At 35.3% G+C, this 27,515-nt stretch overlaps 2 protein-coding genes across 12 annotated transcripts in view; one reads left to right on the top strand and one right to left on the bottom strand.

Annotated features, from left to right (window-relative positions):
• LOC115440065 (endophilin-A) overlaps positions 1–2,293 on the bottom strand; it is a 53,608-nt gene extending 51,315 nt beyond the window's left edge. For 8 of the 9 annotated variants that reach the window (XM_030164208.2, XM_030164217.2, XM_030164210.2 and 5 more), the window contains exon 1: positions 2,062–2,292. The gene's annotated coding sequence lies outside the window, so the exon portion shown is untranslated. Of the gene's footprint in view, positions 1–2,061 lie in introns of all 9 variants that reach the window. The other variant, XM_030164216.2, reaches the window with a different exon arrangement.
• Positions 2,294–3,218: 925 nt separating this feature from the next.
• Positions 3,219–27,515, top strand: part of LOC115440112 (dmX-like protein 2) — a 36,465-nt gene continuing 12,168 nt past the window's right edge. For 2 of the 3 annotated variants that reach the window (XM_037436547.1, XM_037436546.1), the window contains exons 1-42: positions 3,219–3,493; positions 4,801–5,001; positions 6,672–6,825; positions 7,905–7,978; positions 10,129–10,258; positions 10,680–10,806; positions 11,615–11,803; positions 12,312–12,439; positions 12,997–13,157; positions 13,434–13,512; positions 14,139–14,325; positions 14,517–14,701; positions 14,887–14,997; positions 15,211–15,395; positions 15,596–15,710; positions 16,204–16,405; positions 16,813–16,960; positions 17,170–17,371; positions 17,533–17,748; positions 17,985–18,136; positions 18,310–18,455; positions 18,539–18,645; positions 18,888–19,192; positions 19,515–19,799; positions 19,982–20,245; positions 20,433–20,582; positions 20,715–20,866; positions 21,051–21,114; positions 21,606–21,683; positions 22,429–22,551; positions 22,793–22,931; positions 23,106–23,285; positions 23,545–23,766; positions 23,902–24,077; positions 24,213–24,350; positions 24,427–24,542; positions 24,749–24,998; positions 25,243–25,474; positions 25,791–25,926; positions 26,147–26,355; positions 26,507–26,743; positions 27,059–27,291. In XM_037436547.1, the coding sequence (XP_037292444.1) occupies positions 3,407–3,493; positions 4,801–5,001; positions 6,672–6,825; positions 7,905–7,978; positions 10,129–10,258; positions 10,680–10,806; positions 11,615–11,803; positions 12,312–12,439; positions 12,997–13,157; positions 13,434–13,512; positions 14,139–14,325; positions 14,517–14,701; positions 14,887–14,997; positions 15,211–15,395; positions 15,596–15,710; positions 16,204–16,405; positions 16,813–16,960; positions 17,170–17,371; positions 17,533–17,748; positions 17,985–18,136; positions 18,310–18,455; positions 18,539–18,645; positions 18,888–19,192; positions 19,515–19,799; positions 19,982–20,245; positions 20,433–20,582; positions 20,715–20,866; positions 21,051–21,114; positions 21,606–21,683; positions 22,429–22,551; positions 22,793–22,931; positions 23,106–23,285; positions 23,545–23,766; positions 23,902–24,077; positions 24,213–24,350; positions 24,427–24,542; positions 24,749–24,998; positions 25,243–25,474; positions 25,791–25,926; positions 26,147–26,355; positions 26,507–26,743; positions 27,059–27,291 (6,975 nt within the window). In that variant the 5' untranslated portion in view covers positions 3,219–3,406. The remainder of the gene's footprint in view (positions 3,494–4,800; positions 5,002–6,671; positions 6,826–7,904; positions 7,979–10,128; positions 10,259–10,679; positions 10,807–11,614; positions 11,804–12,311; positions 12,440–12,996; positions 13,158–13,433; positions 13,513–14,138; positions 14,326–14,516; positions 14,702–14,886; positions 14,998–15,210; positions 15,396–15,595; positions 15,711–16,203; positions 16,406–16,812; positions 16,961–17,169; positions 17,372–17,532; positions 17,749–17,984; positions 18,137–18,309; positions 18,456–18,538; positions 18,646–18,887; positions 19,193–19,514; positions 19,800–19,981; positions 20,246–20,432; positions 20,583–20,714; positions 20,867–21,050; positions 21,115–21,605; positions 21,684–22,428; positions 22,552–22,792; positions 22,932–23,105; positions 23,286–23,544; positions 23,767–23,901; positions 24,078–24,212; positions 24,351–24,426; positions 24,543–24,748; positions 24,999–25,242; positions 25,475–25,790; positions 25,927–26,146; positions 26,356–26,506; positions 26,744–27,058; positions 27,292–27,515) is intronic. The other variant, XM_037436548.1, reaches the window with a different exon arrangement.

Raw genomic sequence — 27,515 nt, 5'->3', positions numbered from 1 at the left:
CAGTCCGGAACGCACACACAGATTGTGAGTATACCACTGCAGTAGAGTTGAAAATTGTGTGAACAGCTGTATCCTCGACATTGAACACGCGTATAGTTGATCTGTACATTACTTCCGAGCAAGTCATTAGCCTCAATTAGAGAACATGTGCGTCTGGTCAAAAATTAGTCTTAATTCATTCATACAAAACACGCACACACATAGAGTATAAATATAGCATAAAAAATAAAATACTATGCTTTCAACAATTGTACTTAATTAACTAAAATATACTTTTGAAACGGGCTATAAAAAGAGCCAGGCAAGCGAATGACAAGACTATATGAAATCCCTTCAGCAGCAAGCTTAAAGAATGTGGTGGGCCAATCCCATATTGAGGTGAAATAAAGTCAATGTTACAAGCAGTACTAACCCCTAAACTAAAGGTTACTCTAAACATATAAGCAAAAAATTGCTCATAATTATTGATATCACTCTTTACGGAACAGCTACAATCAACTTCCAGTGATAAGAGTTATTATAAGCAACACTATACAGTGTATTTTAGCAAATGTATTTTCATACAAAACCAATGATAAAACACTGTAAAATAGAGACTACAGTTTCAAACATAACAGATTGAAAATTAATACACATGATTTAAGATAAAATGTTGGTCATTGGCACTATGACAATATGTAAGTGATAAAAAATGTTATCTGTTTATTATATAGTAATAGGATTATTGCTATATAATACACTCTGGGTTAGTCATAAACAAAGAATGGATGTGTGGATATAGCTAGTCATTACCCAGTGGGGGTTATGCCTCAGACAAAAAAATACTTCCATGTCATTATTACAGATTTGATAGTTTTTATTTATGTTGAAAAATGAAATTAAAAAAAATATGATCATAAAAATGAGAAAAGACAATAATTCATGGTTCCCCCTTCATTTATCTTCAGTAATAGTGAGGCAGCTAATTTAAATGGTTTTTAAAAGTATTAGTAGTGGTCTGCCTCAACATCCCAGTGGGGGCTTCAAACCAATTATTCTAGGGTGGACACATATAACATGAAAAACACCTGTTAATCATATACAATAGAATTAAAGAGCAATATTGACAGTGATCAAAACTTGCTGTGTGGTATTATGTGTAAATTGTAAGTTATGTGATATTTTATCATTTGAAAATAAAAACTTACTTTATAGATAATAATAGGAAATATCACAAGCTTCACTATACAATGTTTAACCAAATTTAGTTCAAGAAAGAATAGGTGGTGTGTGTTATACATATACAATAACTGAATTGGATATCAAAATTATTCACAAAAACAATGTAATTTCTAACAAAGCGACCCAAATGCAATAATATAAAAGTTTTGGTAACAATTAGCAAAAGATAAAATAAAAACAAACAAAATTTCATAAGCTCCGAAATCTTATACCTAAGTTTATCAAGATATTTTCTTGTATTTATTTAATTTATTTGAAATAATTAGTGCAAAGAGTAAGACTTAATTATTGCCAATGTATAATAAGCGATATAGATGCTATTAGACAGAACATGAACAGATCCACATCTATATTATGCAGACACACATATCATATTTTGCCTTTGTCAAAGGTTTAATTAAAAACTATCAAGATAAAGAACAGATATTATGACATAATCGTTTAACTAAATTTTTAATAATCACATTCATAATTCAATAACATAAAATCATTAAACTATAAAAGGTAGTATTTCTTTATTAGCAGACATTGATTTCAACAGCAATAATTATAAATATATGTTATTACCTATCTAAGACAAATATTTAAATTATTATTTTGTAACTTGTTAGACTTTTCTTTTAATTTTTTATATAAATTTATTGTATGTATTCTACCTAAAAAAATATTATTCATAATATTAGGTATGAGTAAGTTACACTTTTCAGAAAGGCCGACGAAATACCTAGGTACAATAGATAATTTTTCGAATGGCATCGCAAAAACAATGATTTGTAAAAGATAGTGGTGTAAATACGATAAATCATCAGCATACAAGATATAAGAAGTTAGACCACCTACCTTTACTGGAGGTTTTCAATGGTACAATCAATCAGGAATTGCAGACAATCTAGTTATAGTCGAGATGTAACCCCAAATAACAATATTTTAATGTCAATTTAGTTTACTCTTAGGTAAATTTAATTTACACAGATCAATACACATAAAATAACAACTCAATCAACGACCAAACGTTGGCATACATGGATATAGAACGTAAACTTTTATGTAGCGTATAAATGTCAAAACAATCAAAATTATTTTTTATTTTTCAATATTGTATTTTAAACGGTAGTTACAATAACCTATCTTATTATTAAATGTTAATAGAATAAATATTTTTATATAAATCTATTACAGATTTTATATGTTAGGCAAGTACTTTTACGTACTATAGTAATGAAAAATTCAAAACTTTACTACGAATAGGGAACTCTAACAAAAAAATATGTCAATTTAAGAAAGCCATGTTACGTACTCATTTATTAAATATTCTTCTATTTTTTTGAGTTTAGACATAGGACGAATACCGATAAAATAACGAGAAATACATATGCAAAATAATTTTATTATTATTCCGTTGTAACATGGCAACATAGTGGGTAACTGTTCAATATACGAAAAAGTCCTAGGGATTTACATCATCCAATAAGAAATGCATTTATCGATTGAGTACTGATATTAATTAGTACTTGCTAGCCACTGACAAGATTATAAAATAAACTTTCTTCTATTTAATTAAAATATTGATATGATTCGTGGTACTAAAATATACGGAATCATTATAATGATTGCTCATGAAATAAAGAAATTACATAATTAGCATGTAGCTTCCTTTCGAAAAAATTCAAACGTCTATAATATATTTTGCACAATAAGAATCGATTGTAAACATTTATATATTGGATACTTAGGCGTATCTACATTATAGTTCAAGCCCTATCGTTGGAATACATTCGAAAACTATCTCAATAATTTTTATAGTAACGTATATTTTTTCTTTGTTATAGATATACCCAACCGAAACAAGATTGTTACTAACTATCTTTTTAATATTAAATTATGAAGTTAAACTCCCCTTTTTCAAAAAAATTATTAAATAACAAACAATTTTTTATTACTAGAAAGTATTCCGAACGTAACTTTGGTTTTTTTATCTCTTTCTCACTCTACGTCATTCTCTCACGTTCGATGTGAGGTGTCAGAGAAATATTCGCGATAATTATCAAAAAATTATTAGATCTTGAAATGTTGTGTAGAATAACTTCTTCCTTTTAATTATGTATTACCTTAATAAATGTATATTAATGAAGTTGAGTAGCGTGGAATTAGTATAGCGTAATTTTTTTTGTTTTATTAGTTCATTATGAACTGTCACCAAGTACTAAGTGGTGCCTGTAATTCAGGAGATCAATGTTTTGCTGTTGGTTCAGTGGAGGGAATACCTTTTACAGTAAGTACTGACGGTCAAGGCTTGTTAGTGTTGATGGACAGATCTCGTGATCAAATGTTATAGGGTACTTTGTGGTGATTGAGTAGTAATGCATCAAACAGGAAAATCTAATTTAGCCAAGTCTGATAAGCATAAAATTATTCTTTATTTGGACGCTAAATACAATTAGCTTTAAAATATTTGTCTATGGATTCAACCTCATTCCATCCCATTGGTTACAGTGTTTTATATTGGTAGAAATAAGTCTCCTTGAAGGTTAATTTGCATCTTTCATTTGTAGTTATTTAAATAACAATATTGTTGAGAAGTTATTGATGATCTTGAAACTACACATTTGTGTCTTGTGTGATAATATGTGACTTTGTACTTATTTTTTAAAATGAGTATGATATATTTTATTTTTAAACTATTTAGCTATACATTATTATGAATGTTTATGTATTTTATTTACATTTAAAAAATATTAATGATTGATGTTATTATGAATTTGACAATAATAATTTCAAATATAACATGAAATATCGATAGAATGATAAAAATAAACTATATTAGAAATACACTCTATAATTTCAATTGAAAGCTTGCTATCTTACCTGCATTATCTCAATTATTAATCAAATAATTTTTAATTCACGGAAATATTATAAGTAAATTTTACAAAAGTATTACTTACATAACATGTATCCTTTTGTGTCTTTCTATAACAATGCAACTGATTGAAAAGTATTATTCTTATAAATTATTTGTAAAAATATTACTTACAAGGTAAATCTTGTACAAGTTCTAAAACAATTACAAAGAAAGTCTTCTGAGTATTTATACATTATACACTGTTGATACACATTTCTAATTTGACCTATTTTGTATTGCAATTTTTATTTTTGTAATTCAGAATTTTTTCCAATATTATTCTATTATATTTAGACCGTTTAAATAATTAATGGAATTTGTTATACTGATTTTAGTATAAGGCCTATTTATTGTTATTTTGTTTGACATTAACTGCATAATACACATGAATATTGCCTAAAGTAAAAGTAGTGAAGGCGTTAGTTTACTAAACATGAGTTTAATTTTCATATATCCATTTGTCAAGGGTCTGTAATAATACAAAATGACATTGCTTGAAGAATTGCTTCTATATTGATTGTAAATAGCATTGTTAGAAAATGACTGCCGTAAAAACCAATAAAGATCACAATAAAACGTAAAAAATATCTTCCAAATTCGTAACAACCTTATTGTTTGTTTTAAAGCCAATGATAAAATTGCAGAATAAATATGTCTGTTCTTTATTTACTCAACAGGCCTACGCAGCAGGATGTAACATAGTCATATTAGCTTCTAATTTTGAAAGAGTCCAAATTATCCCAGGAGCTATTCATGGCTATGTCCGCATTGGGTCATTGGATTGTAGCACCGATACGGGAAAAATTGCCGCAGCCTATGGTGCTGAAGTTTGCATATTTGAACCAACACCTTTGATCCACTCAGCTGCCACTACACATGTAAGTATAAAAAATAGTTACGTATCTATGTTTATCAGTGGTGAAGGGTGAGTTTTCTGAAAGAGAACCCAACACAACATATACCTGTACTAATTTGTATATGGTTGGCAAATCATTATTATGATTATTAAATTTTACATTAGTAAGGGAATTGGTTTATATGTACCCTTTGCTACTGATGTGTCTAAATGTTTGCTTACAAAAGTAAATCCAGTGTTAGTGAACTAATTACGTGTAGATAAATAATTTTTAAAGCAAGAAAGAAAGCGGCGATAGCCTAGTTGGGTATGGAACGGACCGCCAAGACAAATGTCCGCAGGTTCAAATCCCAAGGGCACACACCTCTGACTTCACGTGTGTATTCTTTGTGAATTTATCGTTCGCTTTAACGGTGAAGGAAAACATCGTGAGGAAACCTGCACATCTGAGAAGTTCTCTATAGGAATTTTGAAGGTGTGTGAAGTCTACCAATCCGCACTAGGCCAGTGTGGTGGACTAAGGCCTAATCCCTCTCAGTAGTAGAGGAGGCCCGTGCTCAGTAGTGGGCAAGTATATAATACAGGGCTGATATTATTATTATTATTATTAAATAATTTTTGTTTTTATGCAATTTCAATTATCTTCTTAAGTCTTTTTTGGATCAATAAATTATTTAATATTCTGTATTCATCTCAAATTTGGTATTGATGTGGTATACTAAAATTTAATTATTTTATTTGAAAAAAAAAATTAATTAATAAATAAAGACACCATAGAAATAGTCATTCGTTATTTCCATTTATTTATTATTTATAAATTTAAATTGTAAACTACAGTTGGTAGTGCCATCATTGTTTATTGTTTAACAAGAAAAAATCAACAAAATAACAGCATGTATAGGTAGATAACTTCATTAATTAGTTGGCTCTTATCGCCGTCAAAATTAATATTAATGTTATTGTCACAACAAAGACTCGATTAATTTTCTTATGAACAAATAGGAGAAAAAAAATTGTCACATTTTCTGTTTGTATTGTTGTTTGTCTGCCTTTTATTTCATTATTTTGAAAGGAAAACAGTTTATTTAGAATGCCTGTAAAACATATATATTATGCAGACACCATTTATCACAGTAATTAGTGTTATATTATTACGGTTCTAACCACAAAATACTATTATCAAGTATATTTGCAAAGCTAATTTAGCCCATGTCCTGTTAATTGACTTGTTTATTCATAGTTGTAGATTTCCGTGCCACTTTAAATCATTGTGATATCTCATTATTGAATAATGTACATAAAATAATTTATTTATGGGTTTTACTGTATGCACTAGATATTGCGCACATAAGGATGTTATCCAACAATGACACGGCGCAAGTTCACGTGATGTGTGTGTAAGAGCGGAGATTTTCAAACGTCGCCATAGATTAACGACGCATTGTCAAGCAAAAACTTAATGATCGTTGTAAATGACAAATCTATACCGTAATTGCACGCTTTTCCAAGTCAGTTTAATACATTTAATACATAACAATAAGCATTATGTAATGGGTCTCTGAACCGGTGGTTATTACCGACGCCGTGCTGTTCGCCCGTGTTTCAATTGGCCAATCTTTGTCGCACATCACTGATCTGCATGTTTATCGTTAAGTCAATTATTCAATTCAGTACATCATGTGACTTTCTTAGGGCCTGGAGTACCGGTGGGTGCAAACTGGTAAGTTAGTCGCCGACGGACCCATCACAGCTCTGTCATGGAATCTCGAGGGGACCCGACTGCTCACCGGCGGCAAGATCCTGCAATTATGGCACCAGGCATCGCTGTACCAGGATGACAGCCAACGTAAGATATGTTTCTTTTGTTCTAACGTGACATCCGTGTGCGCAGTAATCGGATTAAGGATAAATTTTACGCTGAATTGCGATAGGTAATTGTTTGTTTACTCACAAACTGATAATGGACGTATTTGCGAAATTGCCTCTTTATAACTAAAGGTCATCGTAAAAATCGGTTTTAGTTCGCATTCCATGTTATCGTGTTATCAATTCGATATCGATATTTGGGGCGAGATTGCTACTGCATTTCAGCAACTGAACTAGCAGTTTACTATTTGATAAAACGTATCGTAAACATTAATTTATTTAAACAACGTTTAAGTAATGCTTTCGAAAACTGCGTATAATTATAAATGTTAATTCATAATCGGTAATAGAAAGGTGTTATGGAAGCTTACATTTTATTAAGTGCCTTTCTAGGTATTTAATATGGGCACTTAATCAGCTTTATGTGTAATATATTGCAATCATTACCATTCCACGATTTACTCTCACAAACAGATATATATTTATGCTGCTATTTTAAAAATATATAATTATATTGTTAGGAGTTATTGCGATTTTTTTCTAATAAACAACCAAAACAAAATACCTAGATAACGATACATATCAATCAAACGGGATGTCGAAAATGTAATCAAATCGCACACCTACATATTAGTATTATTTATCAAAGGTTGCTTTGAAACGAGTTTTATAAAAGTTACCTCACGTGATTGGGATTAACCAGAATTACAAAACATTGTTGCAATAATACCGATAATGGGAACAACTGTAATGGTAACCTAGTTTGTTTTCTGTTAAATTGTTTTCTACAACTTAGTGATTAGACTAATTCGCGTGGCCGCGGCTGTCCATTAACACCGCACAGGACTTGAATTACAAACCACTGCATGGTTCTGCAGTGCGCTCGTTACCTTGAAACATTCGATTTTGTTTCTTATTGCCTATTAACATTAGCTATATCATTCCGGAACAAAATAGTTTTTGAACACTGCTGCTAGCGCATACAAAATGGTGTATTAATTATTACAAACCGTAATATATTTTCGACAAAGTCGATTATTCCATTAACTATACTTTCAGCGAGTTCAGGCGTGACATTCCAAATCGGAGGCGACCGAGATGAAAAACCGAAGCAGCCAGAGGATGAAGATCCCGTGAGTAAAGCACACAGATTGCGATAACTAGTGATAAGATAATGTATAACAACATTCGCCTGTCCTCTGATATCGTTGTATTGTTCATCTCTATACCTAACCCTATTATCACGCGCGATTATGTTTATGTATGACCGTTAATTGTGCGAATGGTATCTATTCTGTTTTAAACAGAAACATGGCACTTGTTCGGTTTCAAACGTTCGTTTAATAATGTTAAATAGACAATATTATACATTTTATTTATATAATTTATGAAGGATTAACGCATTAAACAAATAGCGATAAACTTAGGGGGGAGAGAAGCGGATTATCGAGGCGGCCGTGAATTTGATATCACAAATACCTAACTCTAAAAGGAAACGTTATGTGAAAACTTGTATATCCGAGCTGTATTCTCCATAACAATATCAATAGTGTTTAATGATTGCTAATCCGCATTAGGTCCGTATGGTGGACGAGAGCTTAACACTAATGAGGTCCTACAAAAGGCTTGTGTTCATCAGTGTGACAAAATACAATAGACGGCTCACTTCAATGTTCAGCTACTAAGATAAATAAACAACTCTTATTATTTATAAATACTTGTTTATATTTTATTTGAAAAACCAGCTTATACAATATAAACTCATATTGATATGATATTCGCAGTTTCAAAGCACCTACTCTAACTTGGTGCATCAACTTCAAATAAAATCTGATAATTAAAATAGGAACACAGTTTGACTTCGCTACCTGCCTTCGTGCAATACAGAGATCAATTTAAACTAGTTAATTTGTTAAACAAACTTTTGATGTTGATTATAATACATGAGTATATATGTATGACGTATGTATATAGTAAGTTATACTGTCCTGTATGCAGTCACGTTATGCAATTCATGCTTTCTATTGTTCTTATTCAGACCGTACTATACACTATTATTAGTTATTTTTAAATGCTTTTGTCATTTTAATTTTACTCTACAATATTCTCAAATAGGTCATGCACAGGGTGTCCCAAATTTGTCAAATGATTTTGTTTAAATTGTGTAATACAGGGCGTTGTTCTTATTACATAAAAAGAGGAATCCATCGCCAAATCGGGCACTATGCCAATACCGAAGAGTTGCCAAACTAGAGACTACCTTCTTGATCGATACAAACATCGCGGTCTACAGCAGACTACTTTGTCTAGACATACTGCCATCATTAATATTCTATCGCCGCTATAAATTCTTATCGCCCTGTTGAGATATTATTTTTACTTATTACAACTCTTAAAAGCAAGTTTCATTATATAATAATTATTTAAAAAAATATGAGTTGTTCAAATTTATAATAATAATAAGAAACTATTTTAATTAAACTTAATCTATCTTCTTCATCCGTATTCATCTCACTACGATACGGGGTTGGCGCAAGACATTTTTGAAGAATATTCCAGAAAGACATTTTTGAAGAATATTCTAGACAGTATTTGTATTATAATAGAACTCAGCGCAGCAGGGTCCATAGTTAATATTCGCTGCTTATCCAAGAAGGCGACAATTAAATTACCAATAACCGTTATAAATCTGAGTTTTTCTCGTGTTAAAACAGTCGTCATGTTTTATGAAATTCTACTTCCAATGTATTATGTAATATTCACATTTACTTCAAATGTATTGTGTGAATCGAATTCATAACCTTATTGCAGTCAAAACCGATATATTGAATTCACAAAGATAGCGGCCATGATAAATTCAGGATTGTAAAACAAAATACTGTTTATTTGTATTGTATTACACTATTGCATTAGGTTACCCTGGAATAGTAGATGTAGGAGAGGAAAATAAATAAATAAAACACTGATTTTAATCAATGATTAGTTCATAGCTGAAGTCTTTTTTTTTAACACGGGGAAATCCGTTTACGGATTTCTGCCGGACTTGCCGGTATAAACCGTCCTACCGACTAAAACCCTGTCATTCGACTCTCACTTCCTAATATCGAAGGTCGCGGGGTGCTGAGGTCTGGAAAGTCTATGCTGCGTATAATTTTGGTCTCGAAAGTTTATGCTGCGTATAATTTTGGTCTCGAAAGGTTATGCTGCGTATAATTTTGGTCTCGAAAGTTTATGCTGCGTATAATTTTGGTCCCGAAAGTTTATGCTGCGTATAATTTTCCAGGGATGGATATGTGTCTGGCAGTGTCACACGGCGACACCTGCCCATCACCTAGCCTTCTCACCCGACGGTGTTCTGTTCGCAACATCCGGCATCAACGACCGGCTGGTCAAAATTTGGTACCAGAATAAAGGTAATTTGGTACCAAAGTAAAGGTAATTTTATATTAGAATAATGTTGCAGGATGTTTACGTTTTGATTGCCTTTAAATTAACCTTAGCTTGACTAAGAAACGTGTTTGTCTAGTCAAGACTTGACAATAATTATGTCAAAAAATATTATACTGACATATTTGGACTTAAAACTCTGATACCGAGTACTGTTTGTGGTGTTTAAGTCTCAATACTATAAGAAGAATGTGACTAACGATATCTTGAAATAAGTATTGAATGAAAATAAAGCTTATAAATATTTCGCTAATGTCAACACTGAAATTATGTTTAGAAAAGTTATAGAAGAATTTATGAATTACTGGTAAAATAATTTAAAAAGGGCGAGCTTAAAACGGACTTTGTATACTAAGTGAGTGTTAATTATTTCATGATTATTCATAGTGCTGGTTCAAACTCAAAGTCACGGAGACCACGGCTCGCCGGAGTTGAACTACACGTTCATATACGTTTCACATCCGAGGGCTGTAACGCATCTCTCATGGCGCAAGACCAGCAAGTATATGCCCAAGTGAGTAATTTAGTTATTTGAATAAATACTATTTACCAAAAATAAGAATAATTAGTTATTGGTATTCTATGATTATTGTATTTGTTATATTGATGTTTCAGTGTAAAATTTATCAAAGATAACGTTCTAATGTTCGATTTCAGTATTAAATTCCAATTTTAATCCTCAATGCGATCTTGATTAATCTAAATGAGTCTTGTAAGAATGACGAAGAAATCTATTCTGATTGGTCCATTAACGCTATCGAATGAAAAAAGTTTTGGGATCGTTTACTGAAGATTGACTTTCGGCAAAAATATCTTTAACCAATTATTCCAAACCCAATCAATATACAATCAACACCTATACAAAACAAACATCCCATAAATATACATTAGCAACTGAATGAATGAGTCCCTCCTAGCCAAATTTCGACCTCGGCGGCCAATCTCAACGGAGATCAGCCAGGTATGCAGGAGATATTATAGTGCACAAGTGTGTGCGCAAATACACAGGTGCACTCTCTGTTCCTTCACTCTCATAGTCCAGTGAGACGGCAATCCGACATGACCGGAGAGAGATCAGGCGCAGGACCAACAGCTTTACGTGCTTTCCGAGGCACGGGGGTATCACACCGCCCACTTCCTGACTCCGAGCTGCGACTGAGTAATTTTTAAGATGGAAAAACCCAGTCATAATTATTTTGGCCCGACCCGGGATTCGAACCCAGGACCTCAGCACGGTAGTCGTACTTGTACCGTGTACACTTACAACTACGCCACCGAGGCAGTCAATAATGAGTCGATAAATATACGGTATGTGATCGCAGGGGCAGCGTGGGCAACGTGCTGGTGACGTCGTGCGTGGACAACATCTGCCGCGTGTGGGCGGAGACGCTGCTGCCGGAGGACGAGTGGGGCGGCGGCTGCGTGACGTCACACGCGCGCTCGCCGCCGCGCCGCCAGCGCGCCACGCACCGCCACAAGCACCGCTTCATGCAGCGCCTCAAGCACATGAAGTACGCACTTACGATACTAAGGGGCTACGTATTCAACTGGCATTTTACTTATATACATGACATAGTCTGAGAGATGTAAGATTTTTTAAAGATATCAACGACTAAGTAGTAACATCTAATCTAATCTATATATAAGTACAGGAAATTAAAAAAAATGTTATAGTAATTAAGTGGGGTTGCTTCCGGTTCCCACCGCGTGAGACCCGTACTGAAGTAAATGTCTAAGTGTGCTTTTCCAATAGAAAAGGTTATATGTTGATTCTAGAAGTGGCTTATATGTGAGACAAATTTCATTCTGATCAGTATTCTCTGCAAATGTTCCTTACATACATCCGAATAACTTCACGAAATTTTGCATTTATAATGTTATTAAAATAAAATGTAATAAACCAAAGATGTAATCATTTAATTTTGTTTTTTGACACATCAACATGACAATAGCATTTTCCATTTATTTTGTCGATTCTAAAATGCTATAGTAACGAGACGATGACGTTGTATATACTAGGACATGCTTCCACATCAGACGCACGGCGCAGTCGTCGAAGCAGCCCGGCGCGCCGATACCCACTCTGCCTTCCACTTACAGCGCACACGACTTCCACAATCCTTACCACGCCACATCTTATACGGGAGGTAAGTGTCATATAGAAAAGGAAATATATACCGTTTTATTTTTCTGTTTAGCTATGGTAATATACAACAACAAGATTATTGATAACTTTGCCTTCTAAAAAAATATGTATTTTTTATTCACCTCTCTAGTTGATGGTGTTTGTTACAGAAATGACACATACACATAATAAAACAAAGTCCCCTTTTCTGTCTGTCTATATATTATCGATTTTGCTCAAAATCTACTGAACGAATTTTCATAAAATTCGGTATGGAGACAGTTTAAAACCCTGGGAAGGTTATAGTATACTTTCTATCCTGAATTGTATGTTGTTGTTGTTGTATGTTGAATTATATAGCGCGACTTTTATCCCGAAATCCTCCTTCACGCGGGAGACACCGCGAGCAAAAGCTAGTTTTATAATAAACTTATCTATACATCTAAGTCAAATTTAGCTATGAAAATAAAACTAAAATAATGCTATTAAATATGTATCATTTTTCTCACATAAGAATTTTTTCTCTGAAAATAAGAACTCTAAAATAATTCAATTAAATACATACCATTCTTCCCTCAGGACTACACTTCCACTTAGCTGCATCGATTAACGCTGAGACCGACATACCGCTAGTGCCGTCTCTGTCGGGCGGCGGTCGGTTCATTTTGCACTGGCTTCACAACAAAGAGATGCACTTCACAAGCCAAGCTGAAGCTATTCTCCACGATCTAACCAAAAAAGTATGTGATGTTTTGATTAGTTTATAAAGACTTCCTTAATTATTGTTGTCGAATATAACCAAAGTGTAATGCTAATAGAACAAACTTCGCAATGTTTAGTGACTCCGACTGTATAAAATATTTTTTTACAAATTTGTCTGGGGAGACCGTATGCGTTTTTATCTTCATCCATTGAAATTATCATTCTAGTAGTATGAGTACTGTGATAAAAAATCTTAGAGTCGTATTTACGTTGTAACATCGACTATATTTTAATACTTCAAATAATATCCACAGATACTAGACAAAGAAGAGACCGATGAAGGTGGTTCCGGTTCTGACCACGCTACACATCCGGACGGAGAGAATGATACGAGTAAGTGTACCAATATATAAAAGCCGCAATATTTTATCGATATTTAAAATCGATTACTTCATAACATCGAATCGATTAATTTCATAATCGTAATGAAGCTATTCCGCTGCGCTTCGATATTTAACTAAATTTACGCTGGCTTACCGCTATATTAACCATTCCATGCTGCAATATAGGACATAGACGGCCTAGTCAGCATTTGACAAAAATGCAGTCAGAGGATAACAGCAACAGTGATGAGCAACCAGGTAACATATTAATAGCGTACGCTGAATTGCAGTCGCAATTAACCATTATTTCGTAAGGCAAATCTGCAACTCATACACATTACACACAACATTTTGACTTGTTTTTATTGCTACAACATTCAGATTTTTATACTTGCTTACATTATATATTTTTTTTATTGAGCACTTTTTATTATATTATAAAACGTTAAACTTTAAAACGGGCCAATTTTATGACGAAATCACAATAGTCTGAAAAAATACATGTGTGTGTTTTTTTTTACAAAAGAACTGATGGAACTAACGCTAACTAGAATTTATAACTATACATATATTACTGACATACCTCTACATACAAACATTTCAGACCTACACCTCAAAAACTTTTTAAAATTCCAGCCAGTGGTAACCACAGCCACCCGAGCCTGTCGAATACGACGTCCATAAATTCTATAGCGACCGACGTGACGTGCACGCACCTGCCTGACTCTCTCGATGCGAAGATCGAAGCCTTGCTGCGCGATTGGCATCAGAGTCCCGACCTTCTGTTCTCCATTCATCCTGTCGATGGCAGCTTTCTTATATGGTGAATAAAGTGTGCTATTTCTAGGAAAATTCTATATTGTTTATTGATATTGAGCAAGGTCGACAATAAACTTCGTAGTTTAATCGCATAATTCTAAATGTGTGCATAATTTCGATTACCATATCTCATAATAACCTTGAAATAAACTTATTTTATGCGATTTAGTCACTAACAATATTTTCATTATACAGGGTGTGCGAATGGCTAGACGAGTTACAAGCGGGTGCGATTCGGCAAGCGCAGGTGTCGTTTTCGGCGCGGATTCCTTCTGCCTTCCCCTTGGGAGATGCGACCACTATGTGCACGCCAGCGGCTCTGTACCACGCCGCGGCACAACCTCTATACGTACGACATCGCACCAAGCCTGTTATACCAAGTAAGTTATATATTTCATATTATAACATTGTCTTATGACCATCTACCGACTTCAATAAACGATCGTAATACCTAAATTTGGATCAATGGTAAAAACCAATCAATATGAGTCCTTGGGAACTATGTCATATAAACTTTATTCTGATTATAACTTCCTCACGAAATTTTGTTTACATTATCCTATAGGTCAACAGCAACAACCGGACTCTGTGACCACACCGCTGGCCAGTGTTCAAGAGGAAAAAGAAGAAGCCGAATGGCCTCAGAATGAAGAACAAACTGAACCCCAAGAAAATGGTAATTATTTCTGTTTTCTATGGATTGTTTTTTTATTAATTAATATATTTTTTTTATCGATATAATGGCCCTATTTTATATACGTTATCGATTATTTTGGAATCATTTTGAAATCGTAATTTTTTTTTTACTTCCATATCACATACATTTTTAAACACAATCTATTTGATGTACCAGGATCGCTGATATATTTTTAAGTATGCCATAATACAGGTCAACGAGAAGAAAACAACAACGATATGCAGCGCAAAACAAGTATTGCAACCGACGAAGTGGGAGAGAATCAAGAAGGAGACGTGTTGGACTCGGCACCAGTCATATCTATGGTCACTAATCACACGAATGGAACACTCAATTTGTGGCAGTTAACTTTTGACGACAAATCTAAATTCTCTCAGGTAATAAAAAAGCTATAGTCTTACTAATAAACGTTGTATACCACAACCATACTTGAAAAATGTTTTGTCTTTGTTACACTGCTATTACATGCTATTAAAAAATCAAGACAAAATACATTATTGGAAATGCAGTTAAAATTTATTCTGATGTAAATATAAGACACTTGATATTTTTTATATCAGTTTTTGTATTGTTTCAGGTGTTGTCGATAGGTCACGCATCAAGAGCTTCCGGTCACAGATTCAGAGTGAACGACATCACCTGCCATCCAGTATTACCTTTGTTATTAACCACAAGCCATCATAATATATCAGGTATGCTTATACATGGTTCTATTTAATTAATTAAAAAACTTTAATGGGATACACACAATTATGAAATATAAACTATTACTGTTTTCATAATGAGTCAGAAAAGGTTAGCTTTAATAACTTTCCGAATATCGATAATGTGTAATGCCTTGGAATTGAGTTCTCCTGGTAACTTGGGTATTATTAAGCGGGGTTTAGATTAACTATAAAACTTGAAGAAGTTATCTTCTATAAGCAATTTTTACCGTGTTCAACAAATACAACAGTCACGGCAATATGATTTTTGGTAATTTTGAAGCTTGCGGGACTTGAGATGAGTTGCACGTGTATAAAATTATGGAAATATTGCCGTTAGTGTAAACGCATCTGGAAGTTATTCCGCAATGTAATTGCTGCAAAAACTGCATTAGAAAAGTTTAGCTTGAACACACTAAGTTCGTATGGATATACAATTTATTATTTATGGTAAGTTGTTGAGTATCGGTGTTGTCCTCAGACAGCGAGCGCGACCGCCAGAAGCCGTCGGAGGAGGACGCGACGGCGGCGGCGGGCGGGCTGTGCTCCGAGCTCATCATGTGGCGCGTGGAGTGCGTGGGGCCGCTCGGCAAGTCGGGCGGCGTGGCCGAGCTCGCGCGCGTCAACTCGCCGCACCTCTCCGCCTTCAGCAACGTCGCCTGGCTGCCCACGCTGCTGCCCAGGTACTGCCTCTTAGCTGTATTCAACACCATGGTGAAGGTACTCAACAGCGATATGATAGCGTACAAAATATTAACAAGATAAATAGCTCTTATATAATACGATATTTATGTAATTCTAATCATAGGCGCCGCCAGCATTAATTTTGAGGAGGTACATCTGCACTTACGCACTATACTACATAATACAAAGTTTTTATTTTCAAATTCAAATCGCACGTATTTTTTGGAAAATGCTTTATTATAAAAAAACCACTGGTCGATACTTCCCATTGTTGCAGATGTATTCAGTGACTTATGTTTTTTATAATTTATATCTGGGCAGGGTGCACGTGAACCTACTTACACCGCGCTCCTGGCGCCTATGATTCTAATATTTATTTATTGACACTAATGTATTCTTTTTCTAGCACCACCCTCGGCAACTTATCAAATTCCCCATCGGCATGTTTCGTGGCGAGTGACGGCGAGAGCCTAAGAGTGTTTCAAGCTGTTATCGATGCGCGCACACTGTTAGCTGAAATAGCAACATCAGAGAGACGTCACAAGGACACAATGGTTTGTATACAAATAAGTCAATGTTTATTTTAAAAGACACGTAGTAAGAAAAACAAATCTCAACAGATAAATCACGTAATAGTGTAAGAATATGGGAGATAATAACTTTGTATTACATATAGCCAGAAAACAAAAACATCGAATTCATACATTTGTAATGGACTTAACGAAAAAAAAATGAAGTTTATAAATTGTTTATTATTTTTTAGTTTCACGACACGATGTCTATCTCGTCCGAGTCCACCCTCGAAGAAGGAGGTGGTATACCACTCCACGATCGTATTAAAATCGTATCGCAACAATCGACTGCTCGGCCTGGCGCTATTATACAGCTGCACGCGATCGCCGACGCGACCCACGACTGGCACAACACGCAGTTGTTGCACGTATTTCAGGAACAACTTATTACCGGTATGTTATAAAATATCAAATAATATCGATAAAATGAAGACTGTTATCGATCGTTCCATTGTCGATGAAATATTTTATAGTAAACTTTTAATTACAAAGTACACTCAAAATACGTACCATAAATACAAGATTTTAATAGAAGAAACTGTTTCTATTGTCAGGCGAACGTACTACAGGCGAAGCTGAAAACATGGATTCAGGTGTAGAAGGCTCTGAAGTTAACACAATAACCGAGGCAGGTCTCGAAGCGATAGTAGATTTGCGTAAAACAGCCGTGTTCAATGAGCCATTCTATATCGTAGTGCTGGAACGTACTGACGGCGGTTCTACTGTGCACATGTGGCGGCTCACTGTGTCGTCACAGGCTGATCCGGCAGGTTAGTTTCTATAATTATTCACGTTACACACACATACGTAGTGTCTCGCCTGGTCCGTTATCAGGTCCGGCAGAGGTGTCATCGTGACATTGAACCAGCAATTTAAGTCCCATGTAGTAAGATGCGAGCGTATCCTATAATTTACCTGTCTTTATAGTTATCAATAGAATTGATTTTTACTACTGTTTTTTTTTTATTATTTTTAAGATAATTGAATATTTTATCTTAACTTTCAGATGACCTAACAAACAGCATGATGTACGTGCCAGACAGTGCGCTAGTTCAAGAGGATGAAGGCGAGTCTCGAAAGAATTCCGTATCGATGGACACAGAGAGAGTGCTGCCGCCTCCACCCCCCAACTCTCACTTATCGATATCTACCAAAAAAGTAAATATTTTGAATTTAGACATGACATTATCGATTATATTAGTATTTGTTTCTTTTTTTATTTCTCTACGTCGTTTTATAATAAATTTTCTTTATCCATAACTGATTCAGGGACTTTTATTGTGATAAAAATACAGGTAATCAATTATTAACAATATGTTGTTTTGTTTTAGGTTTGTGAATGTCCTTTATCTTTGCCTGATGGCGTTGATGTTATTCATGCAACACCAGCGGCCGGTCATTTGAGTTCTGCCTCGATATACCCCGCATGTTTGGCGCCTTACATATTAGCTACTGCTTGTTCTGACAGCACATTAAGGTCAGAAAATATTGCATTTGTTAATAAAAGTATTAATTATTATATCCATATGCGAAATTTATTTTCGTTACACCTGTTTATAGATTCTGGAGGTGCAATGTCGCGAAAACGGATGACGGTGAATTCGAATACACTTGGAAGGAGTGGGAAATGATGAACAAGGATCAAGAATCTACTATTGACATTCCAGGTATAGTGGGCACAGCTTCTGTATTTCAAAAAACACCTTTATTTGTTTCAATGTTGCAGATATTCTGTCAATTATGGATTCTCCAGTCTGTTGTATTCTCCTTCAATATTATCTCATTCTATTTATATATTTATTTTTGAATTCTTTAAATTTTATTCTTTTATTATCATAACTATTCGATTTTTTCATTATTCGTATATAAATCACTATATCAATTAGCAATAAAAATATTAAATTCGCAGGTCAACCACTACACATAAGTGCGGCATACTCCGGTCGCATAGCATGCGCGTACAAATGTGGCCGTTCATTCACACGTCCCAAAGGCGGCATGACGAACAACTCTAACCCAGACGCTCGCTTCGTGAACCTTTGCGTCTGCGTGTATGAGTGCGAGAGCACTGGAGGTGCGGAGTGGTTGCTGGAGGACACCATCCCTCTGAGGAACGTGAGTCTACCTCGGGTGGGAGTAAGTGCCGACACACAGATCGATTTGTCGTATCTGCACGATACGTCGTTTATGCAGAAGAAGCAGCGGTTGAATCAAGTGAGTGGGTTTATTGCATTTCTTTATACAACTTAAAATCGAGACCAGCAATTTGCTTTCTTTATAATGAAATTGCTTATTAAGTAAAACGCGACACTTCGAATTACAATTCACGAAGTACAGACATTTTGTACAATCATAAAATGTATATTTATGTTACACTTAAAAATATTCATAATAACACTTGCAATTATAGTAGTCGATATTAAAATTTTATATTCACAAAAAATCTATACTACTAGTTAACGAAAATTGACAATTTTTGTTTCAATTTAAGCTAAATAATATTTTTAATTATCCAAAATAACATTGTAACTCTCAGGTCCTCCAAACGCTATCATCAGATGAAGGACGTAACAACCGCAACGGTGAGAGCGATACGGGCAAATCGGCGGGCTTGCTAGCCGTGCCCTCCTTCAGTACCCTCCAGTCATTGCGCAGGAGCATCATGGAGAACGGAAACACATGTCCTCTAACGCAGAAACATCTCGTGCAGTTAGACTGGGTGTCCAAAGAGGATGGGTCACATATATTGACCGTGGCCGTTGGCTCTAGAGTGCTCTTATTTACTCCGGTATCGAGTGATCTCGCTCAGGCTAATTTAAAGGTAATTTCGAATGATTATGGTACCATAATTTATTTATAAATATGGCGTAAATAAATGACTAGATATTTTTATAATGAAATATTGTCATCTTTTTGTACTTACTTATTGTAACATTTAATTTATTTGGTGAAAAATACAACAGCACAAAGATTCATTATATTTAAATATAAAAATAATTACAGGCCATGAAAGAGTCGATAAATAACAATCGTCCAATACTTCGTAAAGCGTCGTCCTTGGCGGCTCCACTGTTCGTCGAAGAGATACGATGGATGCAGCTCCGCCGTATAGAACTGAAAACTGCGGATGGTCTACCACCACTCCCTATGCAAATATCGTGGGTCCGAGACGGCATATTGGTAGTAGGAATGGACTCTGAAATGCACGTTTACTCGCAATGGAAGCCCGAGAACCAGCCGTCGACTACAGGGCAATTAAGTGGACAAGTAAGTCATATTTACTTTATCAAAATTACCAGAAGATATTAATCCTGAATTAGATTAATGCATTCCAAATATCACAAAGGGATGGATAAACTTACTTAAAGGATAACTGTGGTCGCTATCCATTTGAAAGCACCAATACTCTACCTATTAAGGTCTTCTATTGCAATACTATTTGTTATTTTTGTAGGAAATTGAAGAAGGCAGTGAATCTCGCGCACTAAGAGATTCAGATCTCCGTATATCGGCTCCACACTTACAGCGCGTGTCGTCTATCAATTTGCAACTGTTGGAACGTGATGCTAGAAGACGCAACAAAACTCAACCCGACCAACCGCAGGTAATGCATTTGTCTAGAAAGCTACAGCAGTAAATAGCAGCATTTATTTTGCATGCATATTACCTGTTTCAAAACTAAAAAGTGGTAAAATTGCGTAACAATTTTGAATTAACTGTTTTTTATTTCAAACAGCCTCTGCTGGACTACATGCCCGATTATGGGTTGTTTGAAGCTTCGCAAATGGCGTGCCCGGTATTACCGCAATACCATCCCAAGCAACTGATGGAATTACTCAACAGTGGAAAAATTCGATGGGTTAAAGCAATCCTTGCCCATTTGGTCAGGTATAAAATTTTAAATTTTATATGGTTGTTCTATATTGTACAACAACACACGAATAAACTTTACTTGTTTTTATTTAAAGTATTTGATAAATATGTATGACAGCACAATATAACTAATGACAAAATTTTACAATCTGCGTAGTCTGGATAATACAAAGATCTTTAAACACATGATTGTCATCAGATGTATAGGAGGCACGTATACCACTCGCGGATCACAAGGTGATGAAGACAGCTTATCTAGACAGGTATTATCATAAATGTTTCGTCACTTTGTTTCGGTACTCATTTTCTGTCTTGAGAATTCGGACGAAAGAAACTGAGTATCCAGCTTCACGAATTCGCTCATCGTGTCTAATTCAAGAACACATAAGCACCGACCGTCTGCGGCACTTGCAGGCAGTCATCAAAAATATGTACATAAATAAATATGCTTTTGTCGTGATTTTCGTGCATACGCTATGCATTCGATGAGTCAAAGCTTGCCGACAGTACCGCTGATGGCATGAGGTGGGGCGTCGACGGAGTCATGGGACTATCACAAATATGGTCCACACTGGACAACATGACAGTTTTTATCGATAAATGTCCCACATTTTCATAGTACAAAACATCAAATTTCCCTGGGATTTGCCTGTTAGTATTCATGAGAGCATGTGAATAATTGACATACGCGTTCATGAGTCGCACTGGCGACTAATACTGTCATCGGCTAGTGCATGTGGCACGTGTGTTGCAGCGCGGCTGGTCTCGCTCGCGCACCCTGTCCGTCTCGTTCGCGGCGGGCGCCGCTTCGCCGCTCGATGGCGTTGCACAGGTAAATGTCGCTTTTTACGTACTCAGCTTCAAATTAATGTATACATGGATAAAGACTTAATTAATTATAAAAGTTATTAATAACTTACGAACAGCATCCTGTCAATGTACATTAATTTGGAGCTTACCGAATCTTTCAAATTCTTTATACACAAGAACGATGAAACTTGATAATTGTCATTCGTTAAATGTGGCTTACATTATGTGTCTATGTTATACGTTGTTTTTTTTCGTCGGAGTCTATTTTATCATAATTGTTTCCAAAACATAAATATGACATGGGAAACAATTTTTTGTTACAGTTGGTTAAACATATTTACGTATTTAAAACAAAATTATTTTTTTTTTACTTTGCAATAATACTATAAGTAGAAATATAACTTACTAGAAATGAAATTTTTTAGTGAGAAAATTCTATATGTTATTTTTTATAAAGCCATTTGTTCAGGTAATCATTTGATGTGTATAAACATTTTTAAATGGTAGTCACATTAAAAGAAGCATTAATAACATATTCATGTTTAAAATTCATGGTTTTTGAAATTAAAATGTTTGATGCAATTACACAATACTTAACACATGTTGAAATAATCATATAATTCCCATGGTTTTGTTTTATAATGCATCTAATGCACTACACAGACATTTGTTCATAAATTTATATTTTATAAATTAGAATAAATATTTTACCGTATTTGAAATGTTATATATTTAAACATTAATTCATATTGATCTATGATGCGTAGATAACAGAAGATGTACAGTTGGATTATGCCGAAATAACTTCGGTACCTCCGTTGCCTCTATGGACACTGCTGGTTGCCGACAAGGAGTCTCCACATCATCCGTCCACTATTCAAGAAGCTAAGGTATAAATGCATTTACAACGATCGCTGCTTTGCTGTAAGAATAAAAAAATGTAATAAGAATAAAGAAAGAAGAAGAGCTCTTTTTAAAAATATATTTCTTCTATTTTAAATGATTCTATTCACAAGAATTTATGACTTAATTTAAAAGTATTATTAGTGAAATTTTGTTTATGTTAATATTGTTCCAATGATTACATTCATCGGTGAAGCGGATTAGTAATTCGCATCTTTATTACTGCAGGATTACAATGAATTGTTTGAGGGAACAATGGATACAGAAGAGGACCTGGACGCTTTACTCTTGGGCGAAGATGAGGGAGTAGACCGAAGACCTTCGATGCCAGAACGACAACCACTGTCACATTTTGGCCCAAGACAAGGTATCGTGTACTATATACGCAGTTAAAAAATATATAAACGGCAACTTTGATGGATTTGTTTACAAATGTAATATTTCAAACAAATGAATAAAAACGATTTTGAGTTAAATGAGAAAGAATTAATTTGATTCGGCAATTCAATATCTAAAAAAAACATTATTTTGTTTTTCACAGGACGCATCCTCTCCCGTCTTTTAACCCACACTCACTTACCGGGCCTAAGTTCGTTGGATCAGATGCACTTACTCGCCTTGGCTGATACTGTATCCACCTGTGACGCCGACTTTGCCGAAAGATTGGCGACCAGTGCCCGAGTCGATGTCGCTCAAGGAGTTGGACAGGAAGTGCTACCAGGTATAAAAGCGTTGATTTATCGATAATTTTAAATTAAATTATCCATATTTAGTAAGGAAATGTTTATTATTATTGGTTACTAATATAAAAATACTAAGTCGGAAAAAACATGTATTCTAAATTAATTTATTAAAATCGGTAAATTATGTAGTTTATCGATACATTATTTTTTTTTCATTTTTCATTATCATGAGTTACAGATATGGAGTCCCAACTCCATATCTGTAACTCATTATCGATATTCTATATTTATGTCCAGATTCGCTGGATGACTGCGGCCTACGTTTCCTTCTCGCTATGAAGCATTACGGCTATCTGTTACGTTGCTTGCCACTCGCGCAACGCGCAACTCTGCAACGCAACGGGGTCGGTACCTGCAACCTAGTCTGGGCGTTCCACTCGGAAACACACGAGCAACTACTTGCCTTAGTACCCGGATATACTAAAGGACAACCAAAATGGACCACGATGAGAGAACTGGGTATGTAAATCACACTATCAATCGAGATTTATATTGGGATCTCTTGTGTTCCTATTTTATATATATTTTTTTTATTACAACAGACTTAAACATACTGTAGATATATTAGTAGATTAAATTCCAATATTTCTCAAGGTGTCGGTTGGTGGGTCCGAGGCGAGTTGTTGCGGACGTGTGTAGAAAAACTCGCTCGTGCGTCGTACATGCAGAAGCAAGACCCGATGGATGCCGCTTTGTACTACCTCGCCATGAAGAAACGTATGCTTCTGTGGGGTTTGTTCCGTTCCAATCGAGATGAAAAGATGACTGCGGTAAGTAATCGAATTATATTATTATCTCAATATGTTAATATTTTTTATAAGAAATTTATTATAAAATTTTCCTTTAGCGATATCTTATTGATAAATGATTATTGACATAACAAGATGTTAAAATTTGCTCTGTAGTTCTTCGCAAATGATTTTACGGAAGACCGTTGGCGGAAAGCGGCGTTGAAAAATGCCTTTGTACTCCTCGGTAAACAACGTTTTGAACACGCAGCCGCCTTTTTCCTACTCGGTGGTGCCTTGAAAGATGCCCTAGAGGTGTGTATTTTAATTTTAAATCCTGTTTTAGATTTTGGTAACAAATCTGGATTATTGATCCAATGTGTGTTTTCAGGTGTTAATAACACGTCTAGGTGATCTGCAATTGGCTATGGTTGTAGCACGGCTTTATGAATCAGACAGCGTGTTGCCGGCCAGTTTGAAAAAATTGCTTATGGATGAAATTTTGGGGTATGTCAATTGTTCTGAACTAGTTCAAATGATTTATTTTTGAGACTGTAAACCATACAATCTTAATCTTTTGCCTGTTTTTATTCCGGGAATTGGGTACAATGCAAATATTTTTTTAAGGATATATGTATGTAACACAAATAATTTAAGGCCAAACATCTTACGAAATAAATAATTATTTATAATTAATTATCTCTTACCTACAGAGGAGAAACGGAAGACGACGAAGTCGACTTAGAACGTGCAGATCCCGACCCGTTTGTTCGCTCAATGGCATTATGGGAATTGAAACGTTACGGCGAATCTCTCGACACCTTACTCAGTCCCGCGGGCAGGCTGCATTCCGCTCGCGAAAACCAACAGAAACAAGATAATGAGCCTATGCCTAGTGTGTTCAACTTTTATGTGTATTTACGGACACATCCGCGACTCAAGCGCCATAACTTGCCGAGTCAGGTTAGTGGAATTTAAACTCTTGAATCTTTGATTTAGATTGCTATCTGTAGTACTCTTATTGTCTGAAAGATTTAAATTATATTCAGTCTATTGGGCAATCAAAACAGTTGCAGTGCTGAAATGCTAGTATTTTCATTGTTTTACATAATCGTCGTATTGTGGTGAAGTAATTACTAGTTCTGTTAATGTTATAGCTAATAATGGGAGAGAAATAATGTAAATATCGTTTGTTGTGTGTCACCAGGGTGGCACGTTAGCGCTACTGCAGCAGGAGAGCGACGAGGGCATCACGCGGCTGGAGCGGCGGCTGTACTTCCAGACGGCGCACGGGCACTTCAAGGCGGGCTGCCCGGCGCTGGCGCTGGAGGTGCTGTCGAAGCTGCCGGCGCGCGTGCGCGACGACCGCCCGCGCGCGCACCACGCGCCGCAGGACCGCCACATACACACCGGACACATCTTCCACGGAGATGACAAAAGTAACATCTTTTTTTGATTCCATGTTTTTTTTTATTCCATGAGTTCACGTGTTATATTTAAAGCAGTAATTATATTTGAATCAAAGCTAAAGTTGTTATTGACATCGAATAAATTAATAATAATTATATATTTTACCTTATTTTTCCTATTGTAAGGTATATCGAGAAAGCATTAGGTTTTTTGTGTGATTTAAATGTAAATTAGAAAAAATAACATTACATAAAATACATAAAAATACTTTTTATCATTATGATTAACTTTTCGTCTAATGTTTTTTCGAAAATCTATATAATTCCGAAATGTATGTTCATCCAGAAGAAGAAGAAAAGCCGAACAACGCGGAACAGAACAACGTGGATTGGGGATCATTATCTGTAGATTGGGGCGCGCCGGTCAGCTCGACCAAAACTGACGAACTAGTGCTCAGTTGGGATGACGATGAAGATAAAGGGTAAGTTTCATAAGATACTAAAGCCATGACCTTTTGTCTTTGGAACATTAGCATAATAAAATTGTGTCTAAAACGTATAACAAAGCGGCATCATAAAATTTTCTCAATTTCGATAATTTATAAATTTTACCGTTTATAATAACCGATTCAAATTTCAGTGATATCGAATTTTGTCGATATTTGGCCTTTGTAAAAGATAATTTATTATACTTGTCCCCAGTTCTGAAGCATCAGGTTCGTCCACACCACCTCTTGAAATGAAAATGGACAAGAAAGAGGAAGAACCGATTGTGAACGGAGTCCCAGAGACAAAGGAGGCGGAAGAAGCGCCAACCGTAGACATAATGGCGCAACAACTCAAGTTTGTTGCCTGTCTCAAGATATTGATGGAGGAATTAAGCACTCTCGCCACTGGATTTGAGGTTGATGGTATGTAAATATTTTTAAAATTCGTTTTATTTATATTAAGTAAATGTTACAAATTGTTTTTAATAAATTCACTAAACTACACAATATTGGCATTTGAACAGCTTTTACTTTGAAGACCAATATTCTTTAAGTTCCCCAATGTTACCGGCAGGTGGTCACCTCCGCTATCAACTATACATCTGGCTGGAGCGCGAGGTAGAAGCTCTGCGTCGTCTCTGCGGATACGCGTCACGCGGAGGCAGTACCGCGGGCGGAGAGCTAGTCTGTGCGGAGAGCGAGCCGCCACCGTTACCTGAACATCCCACGCTGCACCAACTGCTGGTGCGGGAGAAGGCAGACTTCGAGGCTAAAGTGCAGCGAGCTGTGGCTAGAAAGAAGTGGCTTAAGGGTGAGTTCGAATTACTAGTTACTAGTTTGGAGCTCAATTGAAGGAATGTTATAACTAAAGCTGATAGATTAATAATTTTAAACATTTAAACCATCACGCTTTAATACTTTAATGTCAAGAGCTTTGCTCCCAGATGACAACAAAATAAGTGCCGCGAATGATGTTGCCGTATAGGTGTTGAAGTGAAATTTATAATAGCTTCAATCCGTATAAAACTTTCAGCGTCTAAAATAATTTGTCAAAACTGGACGATGTAACTTTTATAAACATAATATACAGTTACTCAAAAAAAAATGTTTTGTTTAATATATTTAGCAAATGAAACCCTATTGCGCACGTTGCTGTCGTACTGTTCCCTGCACGGCGCCGGCGGCGGTGGGCTGGCCTCGGTGCGGATGGAGCTGGTCCTGCTGCTGCAGGAGCTCGGGCAGGACAAGCAGCACCAGCAACTGCTGTCACCACTACCATTCCCTACCACGCTGCCTCTGCTGGCGGCGGCGGTCGCTACCAACAACACCGTTGTTGCCGATCCTGTGAGACATCTGCAGGTAAGTTTAATACCTAGTGTGTTGATTTTATTACTAACTTCACATTTGTATTTGTCTAACTATAAGTTATTCTTTATCGAACATTGTAACTGTTTTATTATTTATATTTATAATCGATGTTGTAAACTGCTGTTTAGATTTTACATGTACGTCATTAATATTCGAGAGTAATATCTTAATTTTTTTTGAGCAATAGCTCAAAAAAAAATTAAGATATTATATTT

The sequence above is a fragment of the Manduca sexta genome, chromosome 8 (assembly GCF_014839805.1).
Source record: "Manduca sexta isolate Smith_Timp_Sample1 chromosome 8, JHU_Msex_v1.0, whole genome shotgun sequence".
In the NCBI taxonomy this organism is placed as follows: domain Eukaryota; kingdom Metazoa; phylum Arthropoda; class Insecta; order Lepidoptera; family Sphingidae; genus Manduca; species Manduca sexta.
The sequence above is the reverse complement of the archived record's forward strand: the minus strand, read 5'-3'. Positions and strand labels throughout refer to the sequence as shown.